The sequence below is a fragment of the Belonocnema kinseyi genome, chromosome 8 (assembly GCF_010883055.1).
Source record: "Belonocnema kinseyi isolate 2016_QV_RU_SX_M_011 chromosome 8, B_treatae_v1, whole genome shotgun sequence".
NCBI lineage: Eukaryota > Metazoa > Arthropoda > Insecta > Hymenoptera > Cynipidae > Belonocnema > Belonocnema kinseyi.
In genome coordinates this window covers 130,277,183-130,289,830 of record NC_046664.1, presented here as the reverse complement: position 1 = coordinate 130,289,830, position 12,648 = coordinate 130,277,183, and the positions used below count along the sequence as shown (strand labels likewise).

The following is a 12,648-nucleotide window of genomic DNA, read 5'->3' as shown; positions in this document are numbered from 1 at the left end:
GAAAATTAAAATTCGAAAATTTTTTCTAAAGCCTCCAGGGGACTTCGTTTTCGCACGAAAAAATTTTATGTGCCCTTATTGCATCCGGACCCACAATTTGAGGGTCGTTCTCTGGCGTAATTAGACGTGTTCTCAATCCAGTAGGTCTTGCTTCTCTTTTACACATACCTAAAAATATCCCCGTACTTCTCATGTCAGTTGTGACTTTAATTTAATTAAATAAAATATTTTCCCCTCTTTCCAGGAAAATATTTAATGGCATCCGATTCCCTTACCTCGCAGTTTTATTTAGTCTTAAGTTCAACGAATATCCTTGCTTTGTTTCCCTAACCGTGGTGTCAGTGAAATTATGTGGATTCAAGTATATGTAAATATCGCCTCATTAGGTTGTGTCTACAAATGATGTGCATTTTCTTGCACACCATACCAAAGCCCTTAAAATAAATTTTAAATGTTTGATTTAGCCTTGATTTAAGTTTTATAGTAGTTTAATTCAAGTCTACAATGACGATTTTTTTTCTGTAGGTGCACATGCGAGAACTTCATTTTCCCACAGTATAGGCATTGAAAATTGCCAATTATATTACAATAGCTATGGGCAAAATCCTTAAGCTTGGCGAGAAAAAAGCTTTCACCAGTTAGCAAAACGTTTTCCTTATCAGTTTTAATACTAGTGCCATGTAGCAGTGTAAACTTTTATTATGGTCAAATCATGTTGGACGAAGTTGGATTAGTGGGTAAACGAGGGTTTTGCATGCATTTATATAGAAAATAGTATTTAATACACGGGATCACACAAGCGTTTTGCCTCCTGTATCTAGATATACTACTTTCTGCTTTACTTCTGTATTATTTATTTCGTGCGGGCCACGAGCATACGCCACGAACAACGAAGATCCAAATCAACTATTATAAAAGATAGGATCAAAAAGTGAATTACTTGTTAAACCACAATTGAAGCTTCTAAATCTCCAACATCGAGTCAGTCTGTATTCCACCCTGAACTATACCCAAAAACATCACTCCGGATGTTCAACTTGTATGTCCATCCTTTACCAATTTATCAAGAAATATTTAAATCTCTCCAAATTCGGTTTAAAAAGAGCTTAGAATGAAGTCAATTCGTGTATTTTTTAATTATATATTGCAAAAATAGTTTCGATTTCAATGTTTTCTTCAGTGTTCAATTACTTACGATATAATCAACATTTTTCAATGCTCTTGGGCTCATTTTGAAACTATTTTTTCACCGCATCACAACAGCTTATGAGTATAAACCGAAAAAATTTTCCTTTCGAATTATAAGAACTTGAACTTGTGATAACAAAGTTGGAAAAATTTAAAAACATCTTATCTGTAGGCAAGTCAGAAACAAAATAAAGTAAATATATATTTTGAGGAAATTACATAGATACTTTATGGTCATATCGATGGGTTCTACGAATATCAGGCTATCTTTCCGGTACAGATAAGGATTTGGCTAACTTCATTTTGCTAAGTTTTCAGGAGGAATAAATAACCTATTGTTTTTCGGAACATTTCCTACGAATTTAAAACTCCAGTATTTTATATTGCAGTTTGTAATGTAATTTAAGCTCCTAAAACTTTCAAAACAAGAAATATTACAAGATTTATATTTCTTTTAACACTTCTACGTGTTTACTAAATTTCATAAAAAATGAAGTTGGCCTAATTCTTAATGGTAACGAAAGCAGAGTCGCTTCGTTGAACCCATCGATGTTTCATATATTTTACAAAAATATTTTTGTTACCAAAAAGTATATTTCAATTTGTCCAACTTTTTTGTTACGACTTCAAGTTCTTGCAATTCTACACAAAAATTTGACAATATATGCTCATAAGCTGTTGTGATACGGTAAAAACAATAGTTTCAAAATGAGCTCAAGAACATTGAAGTGTTGATTATTTCTGAAGATATTGAAAATTTAGGAAAACGTTTAAATTTACACTATTTTTGCAATATCTACTTAAAAAATAGACAAATGGGTGTCACCCTGGGCTCATTTTATACAGAATTTCGAGAGCAATCCAACCTTTAAAGAGAAAAGTTTAAGTTCTGGTATAATTTAAATTAAGAACATTTATTCAGTCATAAAAAAAGAGGTGGTCAAAAACTTGTACACGGCAGTGTATAATAAAAAAGGTATTCCTAACCTATTCCAGGCTTCTGGTGGTTTGGAGCAAACTTAAATAACAGCAGTGAAAATATTAATGAAAAAGCTTCGTTAGTGGTCCTTTTTGACTGTATAAATTCTCTAGAACTGATCAATTGACAAACCCAGTTTGTTTTTTAACTTAAAAAAGTCACGTTTGCGTAGAGGAATCATTCCCATTGCATCGTATAGCAAACTGTGAAACAGACAAAAATCACTGGGTTTAAAAAAAACACTTTGAACCTTTGAATCAAATTAATGTACGAAAAAGTGTACTACAGGTGAGGTAAAGTAAACTCAATTTGCAGTAATTAAAAAAAAAACAATCTTCTACCTCTCATGGGTCATGAGTTATGACTACTCAAAGTCGACCATTTTTTCTTGTTTAAAAGGGGGAATCCCGTGTAGCGGGTCCAAAGAATCGATTTTTTTTTGCTTAAACGATAGCTTGGAATACAAAAAATACAGTTTACATCCACTAACGTGAACAGATCCCTCGAACGTGCCTGTTTCACTTTACTAGCACTCTATGGGAAGCTGCGACCTGCTTTCAACTATAGAATTCCTAGTGGTTTGAGGTGGTCCCTTTTATGCTCATATATTTTTGTTTTGAGGTATCTTTTGGTTTGCCCTATGTAGCACCCGTACATCTCCCGCATGGAATGCAATAAACTAGGTTCGATTGCAAGTCTTGATTTACCTTGTCTTTATTTTTTACTAAAAAATCGCAACAAGTCATGCTATACTGACTTGTAAAGGACGTTTTTATATTGTATGGCTTAAGTCTTCCCATAATTTGCAATTAATTTTGAGCCTCCTGTGATTGCTGGGTTGCTCTGCTTCATTTATTCTGAATAATCTTGAATCTGTTTTTTATAATGATATCTACCAAGTTTTTAAGGTAGCTGTTTTTGATTAACACCTTTATTGTTTTTAAATTTTCCTCGTGGAATATTGCGTCCGCTATTTTTTTGCTCTGGCTACCAGGTTGTTGACTACCCCCCTTTTGTACCTAATGGGTTGGTGAGAGTCAAAATTTGGACACCTGCCCGACCAGGTGGGTTTCTGATACCAATTGGTTTTTATGGTGTCATTATCTCGGTAAATAGACAACCAGAAACGCGATTCTATTATTTTATTCAAGTTCGTGTGTAAATTGCAATATACAGAATTTGTTATTAAAAATTACCAGGATATTGTCTAGATCTTTTTTCAGGTATCGCTGTTACTATGTCATCAACGTATCTGAAAAAGAAGAGGACCTCACTTGGCAATTCTGACAGGATTTCCTATTCTAAATCGTTCAAAACTAAATAAAGTAACATTGTAGATAGCGGGGATTCCATGGGAAGACCCAGTTTTTGCTTGTAAATCTTGTTATTATATTTAAAGGTTGAGTTTCTTAAACACAAAGATAAGTCTTTTAAAAATTGCGTTTTTAGAATGTTAGTTATCGGTTGTATCTGGTCGCACCTCTTTTTCACGCTTGCTATTGCTAGTCCTGTTTGTATGTTAGTGAACATTGACTTTACATCTAAGGACACTAAAATGTGGTCCTTTGGTATTTTTACATTCTTTATTTACTTAACCCTACCGATAGAAATCTCCGAGTATTCTCTAGCGAAATAGCCTAGCCCATTTGAGACTATAAGCAGAGTCGATTAGAAACGATTTAGTCTCTGAGATAGTCTGAGAGATTTGGGTCCTTTCCAAGGTCCTTTTAGTGGTCCTTCTAAGAGTGGTGCGACGGTAATATAATGTTCCTTTTGTATTCATCACGTACCGGGCGAGCCGAGTTATTTACAGTAGTTGGCCGTCACTAATCCGGCTCTCCCTTTTTAAATTTCGGTTCAAATTATTAAACTTTTTTTAATGATTGAATTTTCTCATTATACTTACTTATAATTATAACTTATACACTAATATACAATTTTCTAGTTGGATTCAAAATTGTTGTCTTTTTTGGCGTATCTCATTCCATTTACGAGAAACGTCGTATTAATTCCAATTTTAAGCATTTAAAAAAAGTTAGATATCTGAAATCATCGAAACCCGTCGATTCCCAATTATTATGTTTCAGGCTGTTAACTATGAAATTAAAAAAATCTACTTCTAAATTTTATTTCGAAAGCTTAACAAAGGACCCTTGAGTATCGGCTACTCTATTGATATAGCTCTCTGCTTGTTATTTATGATCGAATTCTTATTTTAATTTCACCCTCTTTGCTTGTTATTTAAGATCGTATTTCTATTTCAATTTCGGAAAAGACATTTTAAAGCCTTTAAAACATTTCAAAGAATTACCTGGACCTTTAAATATATCTATTTGAGTGTCTGTGAAGAATTTATCTGAGCTTCTTTGACCCTAGAGAATCTTTTGAATATATTCAGAGATTTCTATCGGTAGGGAACTAGTTCAAAGCTATTTATTATTTGTGATTTAGGGAATTCAACCGCGTGTTTTATAGATAAGAGTGTTTCCACCCATTGTCCAGAGGGATCTCTTATGCTATTTGATTCGGATGCCATACGGAACCACATACATTAGATTTCAAAACTTTATACATTTTTTCTAGAAATGACCTGTTTTTGAGCTAATTTTACTAGGTTAACATCAAAAGGCACAATGCGGCACTAAGAGTGCTTTATTACCATCTATGTCACTCTTAGGGTATTAACCTTAATATCGCTCCGCTAAACACTCCTAGGAAAATAAAGAGTCAAATTGTCGAGAATGAGGAAGTGAACCATTTTCGTTACCAAATTTTTTGCACCAGCTGACAAAAACACCATAGCCAAGGAGAATAGAAAGTAAGAGAGGTATAGAGACTAAATAAGGGAGTTGTGACGGTTGTACCGGGAAAATTCTGTTAAACTAATCGTCCTTATCTTCGGCGCTCTTGAAGATGCCAAGCTTTTACTAGTAAATAGCCTGAAAAGCATCCCTGTATGTCAACAATATGCTAAAACACTTGCGGTAATTGGTACTTTTACTACATGAACTGTAAAGTGGCATAACCTTAAAGTGTAGGAACCCTTACGGGTACCCATATGAGATCATTTATGAATTTCGGCCTCAAATTAAGATCTAAGATAGAAAATTAGAATGGGAATCTATACCGGTTCATATTATGGGCTTTTATGAAGGTTTCTACATGGATGTGCTTGTCAATAATATTTAAAAGGGTGCGCAGTAGTATTCTATAAAAGCTACGGCTGCGTAGTATTTTTGGGGATGTTTAAACAATGCCGATTATGCACCCAAAACTTCTACATAGTATATTACGACCAAAGGCCAGAAAGTTGGAATTTCGGGCACGCCAGGGCATCTAATATTTCTAGCCGCGTGTCTTATACTATTTTTCTTCATCCCCTGCTGAAAATACATTTAAGAATTATTAATTTTAATTAATAAAATGCGTTGTCGGCTACTAGCTCGTATTGAGCTATATCTATGTTTTTTCTTTTGTGGCCTGCACCAGCGCGCCCGTCGGGCTACCTTGCGTAATATCGCGCGATAAGTTTTTCTTTCCCTGCTGCTCTCGTCAGCTGAGCGGATGCATGCGCAAGGTAGCCACTATTTTTTTTCTCCCGGTAGAAATTCGTGATTTCTTCCGTTTTCAAAAATATATATACTTCTGTTGTGAAAAGTGCCATTTTGTCACGTATGAGCAATCATAATAAGTTGGATGAAAATAATTTAATGTCTAATAAAGGAAAATGTAAAGATTTTATTATATATTTTTTAAAGGAACATGAAATCATCGAAACAAGTTCAGTTAATAACTATTTGCAAGTTCAACACAACATATTTATACGTGAAGTATTTTAATAGTATACGATTTTATATTATTTTACTTTTATATTTATATTTAGGAATATAACTAAATGATCATTTAGGGAAAGCCCTATTAAACGTAAAATCACAGATTGTTACAACTTCAACTAACTTAGAAGATTATTTAGCGATTCAAGTAACTTTAACAATCGATACATTAATTAACATTAGGCAGTCTCTCTCGCCCGCTATATATATAACGCATATTGTTGGCATGAGACTACAGAACCCCCAGAACAGTCTCAAATGCGAAATAGTAAGCTCGCACACTCAACTTTATGTGGGTGGTCAACCAATCCCAAGTAACTACCGATTTCGTGATTGCTTCTTCGGACACACAGCGCTACGCAGCCCGCGACTTATGATATAAGAGAAAGCTCCCGGTATAATATTTCGCTCCCGGAATTCTCACGTACAATTCTCAACTGGGCTGAAATTTATTATGTGGCGTAAAATTGAACAACGGAATGTGGAAAATTTCTCCAAAATATAAATCTGACATCAAATACTTAAATCATTAAGAGCATATTAAAAATATATTTATAGTTACGCAAGCCTCTATCACACAGAATATATATTATATTACAAGTAAAAATCAGTCACTCGCATTCATTATTTCGCCGAATTTTACTGCGTGCAGCGTGAGTCCTTTTTTTACACACTGTCAACGTAGTGATTTTTAACACGGCGTATGAATTCATACAAAGTGATAAAATTAGGCACGTAAGAGACGTCATTATACACAACATGTGGAAATGTATACTTTGAGGTGCACTTTTAAAACTTATTTTTTACAGTGTTGCTTTTTCAGCGGCTGCAAAAGCTACAAAAGTTTCCAGAGAGAAATGCGGCAGGGAAGACGTACTTTCGGCTAGGCGATGAAGATGACATTTTTTTCAAAGCCATAATCTCACGTGGAACTTCATGCAGGGGCAATTCATAGGTTGCCATAATGGCATCCATATAAGAACCCATGTGGAAATGTACGAAATACCTCCCATTCTATCTCAGATCGTAATTTGAAAAAGAAATTCACGGTAGAATCCTATTTTGATTCCCATGCAGGTCACTATGTAGGCTTTTTTCAGGAGAGAATAGTATATTCCACTGGTCTGCAACAGTTCTTCACACGGTGTAAGAATTTTTTGAAAACTTTCTTTTTGTTTTGATTATTCTTAAAATTTAAACAATAAAATAACAAAAATCGAAGTTACACTGCACTGTGAAAAACTTGTGCAACCATTTACATATGCTATAACAGAATAGTAAAAATCACTTATATACAAACAAAGAACTAAAGTCCTACATAACTAAAGTACTTACGACAGATTCTTTAGCCTTCTCAAAACAGAGTTGGGTCACTTGGGTAAAGAATGAATTGAGAAACTCTTCTTCGTGGTCCATAATTCCTCATATTTGGAAAAACTCACTGGCTTCAAAACTGCTTCCCAGGATTCTTGCATTGGGATTAACAAAAATAAAAATATTTTCACACATATATGACTCTTTGTGACTTTTTCTTGTATCACTCCGCGATATAAGATTTTTTTTTTATAAACAGCAGCTTTCACTATAAAAAAAAACTTTGTTTTGGCTTGGTACATGCATCGACATATAGAAATGGACCGGTAATGCTGTGGGGAGAACGGTAATGAGCTCTAGAGAGAGAAAAAACATATGAGAGTAGACCTATCTCTTTCTAGATAAAGCTGATTAGTCGAGAATATTTTCGTTGGGTGAAGTTGGCCCAGCACAGGACCGTTGTTTGTGTCGCGAGTGCCCCAATAATGTGACGTTTATCGAACTTTTCAGAATTGATTTATTTATGATTGATTTAATTCTAATATAATATAAATAAATATAAAAGTGGTGGAAGCCTGTGTAGTTTGTGGACGTTGTCAAGACATTTATATGGGGATATATTTTCATACGTAAGTAAAGTTATTGAATATAGTAAAATAAAAAATGTTACAACAAAAACAAAACTTCAAAATATGAAGTTTTGTACCTATGCAATACAAATGGTTATTTTTTATGCTATAGAAAAAATGTTCAAATTTTTGACAGTTTTTACATTATTTTTCAACTCACACAACGATTATTGTAGCATTTTCAATCCAATTTCAAGAAGAATTTAAGGTTACCAATTTTAAAAAATATTCTATCTGAAACAGGTGATTTCAAATTAATGTTCTTTAAAATTAAATTTATTATAACTACAAATTTCTAATGTATTGTTTTTTTTTTTTAATTAACCGTACAGAATATTTAGACAATACCTAGGGCCACCAATTCACTTGACAGAGTCCTGAAATAGATAAAGGCAGGTCTACTCTCATATATTTTTTCTCTCTCTAGAGCTCATTGTAGTTCTCCCCAAAGTGTAACCGGTCCATTTCTAAATGTCGATGGGTACATGGCAGTGTCCCCAATTTTCACAACCTTTTAAACTGCGCTTGCGTCGCACCGACAACCCGATTGGTCATTGATAGCGCGGTGATTTTGAATTATATAAATATTTAGATTTAATATTTATAATAAATAATGATTGTAAAATGCATCCAAAGTAATTTTTTAATCTGAAATTAGAATTTTAAAGTATTATAAAAAAAATAATTCGATTTTAATGCAAAAAACATTATTAATTCTGACTTAAGCAGAAAAAAAGATTTTTTCTTTAATTTAGCATATAAAATGTTTCAAAATGTTAATAAAAAGGTATTAAGAAGTTTTAGTTTTGAACAAAAAATATTACTTTCAATAGTATAAATATTATTTGATCATTTGTATACAATATTATGTATTTTATAATATTCATACAATAATTAATTAGTAATTGTAATTCATGTCTTCTTCAAGTTATTACAAAAATGTATGATATAACATTTATCAGTGCAGTAATTAATTATTCTTAATTCATATTAGGTATTTTAGTGATTTTATTTCTAACAAAATTGTGGGAAATAAAGAAAAATTTAATTTAAAAAATTCCAAATCAGCGGGTTAACAATGACTAATCGGATTGTTGGCGCGACGCGAGCGCAAATTAAAAAGTGCCCAAGATAGGGGACACTGGTACATGGTTAGGAAGGTCAGGAGTGAAATTCGAGTGGTCGTGGATGCTCCCCTATTCTGGTCTTGAGGGCGCAGTCCCACGGATACATATCAGCCACTGAGCAGTAGTAGGTTATTTGGCCAATAGACCTTTTTATTTAAGAAAACGACATTGCGCAAACGCGAAAAATATATAGCACTTCCATGTGAGTTGCACTCAATTTTTCACTGAAAAGCTTGTGGGAATAGTAAACATTGACGAAAAAAAACTATTTCGAACAAATAGAAGTTAAAAAACTTCCCAAAAAAGAAATGTCTAATATACCAGGAGAAAATCCATTGAAAAGAAATAAGTTTGGTGCGCACAAGAAGTCCTGTTTTGGAAAGTGCAAAAGTGACAGTCAGTGCAAGTCCTTCTTGGAATGCTATTATTATTTTATTCGATTTACAAAACCCTGTTTAATATTTCGAAAGGGTGACATTCCCGATGGTTCATTTAAAAGACATATTAAAAATTGCGCAAAATGCAGTAAAAGTGATATGTGGGTGAGGTTATGTGCGCGCAGAGACGAGTACTTTTCAAGCATAAAGGATGTTATTTATCACATCATTTTTATTGTACGAATTTTCAGAGAATAATGTTCAAACTAAAAGAATCGCATTTGCATTTATTTCGGTAATTTTCAAGCTAGGTGAATTTCAAAACTGACAACCCACTTAGAATGATAATATATCAATTCATTTTCAACTGCATTTCTTTATAAATGATTTATCATCCTTTTTTTTATATTTTTTTATTCTTAAAATTATTTCACTTTTATGGAAAACACTATTTTTCCGCTATTGAAACCTTAAGACTATACGGAATATACGCAGTGTTAACATAACCTGCATTCCACATACCAGTCAATAAGCTGCTCCTTTTCCCTTTGGTACATTGTTTTCTGCATTTTAACCACCTTTTTAACTGAAAAATCGTATTTTTTTCCATCTTTTCATGCAATAATTCAGCACCTAGCACATCAATTTCATTCACTTTTAGATAAAAATTAGGTACGATAGTATCCATTTGACCAAAAATATGTTCGCAATTTTTAAATGTCCGCTAAGTTTCATAGCGGCGGCTAAGCTTCCATTCTTAAATGAAAAGCACTATCAGATGATTGCAAGGAATTAGTTGAAAAGTGTTCCGAAAGTAATACGTTCGACCCGTACATGAACTTGAGAATAGTTTAACGCCTGCGCTCGTAATGTTTTCGAATATTTGAAAAGTGTTTGACAAGTGAAAAAGGAATATGTATTTTTTACACCTGGTGCAAACGAGTTGTTTTGGGATCAAGGTCGAGATCATGGAGAATAGACATAAGGAGCCCAAATTCCTGTACATTGACTTCACCAAAAACGAGTTTTTTTTTGTTGGATATACAATAACGCTTCAAAATGCTAGATCTTCCCAAGCGCGGCGCTAGTTTGGCACGGGTATGGATGGCTGCCGTCAAGGTTTCGTTTAAATATAACCTGAAGGATCAAAGAAAACTACAAAATTCGTAAATCTTTGATTTAACTTCTTTAAGCCATGGCAAGATTATTGGAATATAAAAACTGCTACATTTAAGTGAAAGTTTGGTACCAGTTCTGTGATGCGTAAGCATTCAAGATATAAAAACGGTAAGTTATATACTTTATTTTTTATATCACCATATAATGTAACTTACCTCGTCCATTGCCGGATCACAACGATTAAATGTTACGCGATGAACCAAATTCTTCAAATCTTTCTTTATACAAATAATAATTGATCTATTTCAATCAAATATCACAATCCTTAATATGTAATGCGAACTGTGTCAATGTCAACGATGTAAACATAGACAGCTGCAATTTCATCCCCGTGCCACATTAGCGCCATGAACGAGAACGGTAAGTATTGTAACCATGCCCATACGATAAAAATTTGCTCATTTTCGGTTACACTGCTTTGGGCTCCTTATCTCTATTCTCCATGGTCTAGACTTCCGAAATCGATCAGGGGTAGAGGTACTGATAACGGAAGTTTAGTGGAATTTCCATGGAAACTCAATAGAATTCCCATAATATGTCCGTGGAGTATTTTCCGGGAAATCTTTTCACGTGGGTCTAAATTCCGAGCCGAATTTCTTAAATTCCCTTAATCCTATAAAATTAACGAAATTATCTGAATTCCTGGAATTTACTACTGTAGCGAAATATGCAAAATTCTTTGAATTCCCTGAAATCACCCAATTCCGTGGATATTCTGGATTCCTTGAATTCTTAAAATTCTTTACATTATTTAACTTCCCTGAAATTTCCCCGTAGTTTTTCACTATTGCACCCTAAATATCCGAAATTCGTTTCAAAATTTGAATTCCTGAAATTCTTTGAATACGAAATTCAGAATATTGAAGGAATTCGGGAGATTCAAAGCATTAATGGAATTCTATAAACTTATTAAATTGAATTAATTTAAAGAGTTACAGAATTCGGGTCATAAAAAAATTAAAATTTATTTGTCTGAATTTCGTAAATTCTTCAAATTCTCTAAATCACCGGAACTCCTGACATTCATAGAATTTTCAGTATTATATGCATTCGCTGAACTCTTTCATTTCATGAATGTATTGAATTCCCCCAATGCAATGATATCCCTAAAGCTCTATCAATTCCTTCATTAATCTGAATATGCTAAATTTTCCCATTTCCTCGAATACTTGGAATTCCCTAGATTGCGTACATTTTCTGAATATTCTGAATTCCGTCAAATCTTTAAATTTGTGAAAATCTGTCAATTCCTTCAATATTCAGAAACCCTTGATTTTTCTGAATTCTCCTAATCTGCTAATCAATCATTCAATGGAATGTTTACGAAACGTCGGCAAACAATTCGTAGTTTTTTACACGAGTGAAACCCGAAATATCGCTTATTATCAAAACGGGATGAGTAGTAAAATATTTTTCTTCAACTTGGCCAGTCATCCCGAATCCCATATTTAGTGTTTTTGCACAAACTATCTGCAAAAACATAGTAATATTTTATTTGATTATATCAATACTTACCCCAGCATAATCTCCACCATTATGACACATTTTAAAAAACATTTTAACCACTAATTTCCTTTTTCACTTGTTAAACATTTTTCAAATATTCGAACACATTACCAGCGCCGGTGCTGAACTTTTCTCAAGTCCCTGCGTAGGTCGAACTCATCAGTATCGGAACACTTCAGCAAATTCCCTGCAATCATCTGATTAGTCTAATAACCTACTCCTCAAAACTGCTACTCTGCTAATATGTATCCATGGGACTGCGCCTTAAATTGGTATTTATTTTCATCACGGTAATTTATAACAATCATAAACTTTTAAATTCCAACTATTATTTCATAAAAACACCAAATAAATGATGATAGTACCTAACACTTTTATTCTCAGAATGCTGATCAAAATATTTATTATTTTAGCACCATTCAGCTCCTAGTTTTCGTAACGATTTTAGCATAATTAATTACTGTTACGCTTATTATTACTAAAAGAAGATATTTCTCGTCAAAATTTGGAAATAGT

General features: G+C 33.3%; 1 protein-coding gene across 4 annotated transcripts in view; it reads right to left on the bottom strand.

Annotated features, from left to right (window-relative positions):
• Nucleotides 1-12,247, bottom strand: part of LOC117177741 (KICSTOR complex protein C12orf66 homolog) — a 68,844-nt gene extending 56,597 nt beyond the window's left edge. For 2 of the 4 annotated variants that reach the window (XM_033368642.1, XM_033368643.1), the window contains exon 1: nt 7,336-7,582. In XM_033368642.1, the coding sequence (XP_033224533.1) occupies nt 7,336-7,416 (81 nt within the window). In that variant the 5' untranslated portion in view covers nt 7,417-7,582. Of the gene's footprint in view, nt 1-7,335; nt 7,583-10,781; nt 10,876-12,141 lie in introns of those variants that run through there. The other 2 variants (XM_033368640.1, XM_033368641.1) reach the window with 2 other exon arrangements.
• Between the last annotated feature and the right edge of the window lie 401 nt (nt 12,248-12,648).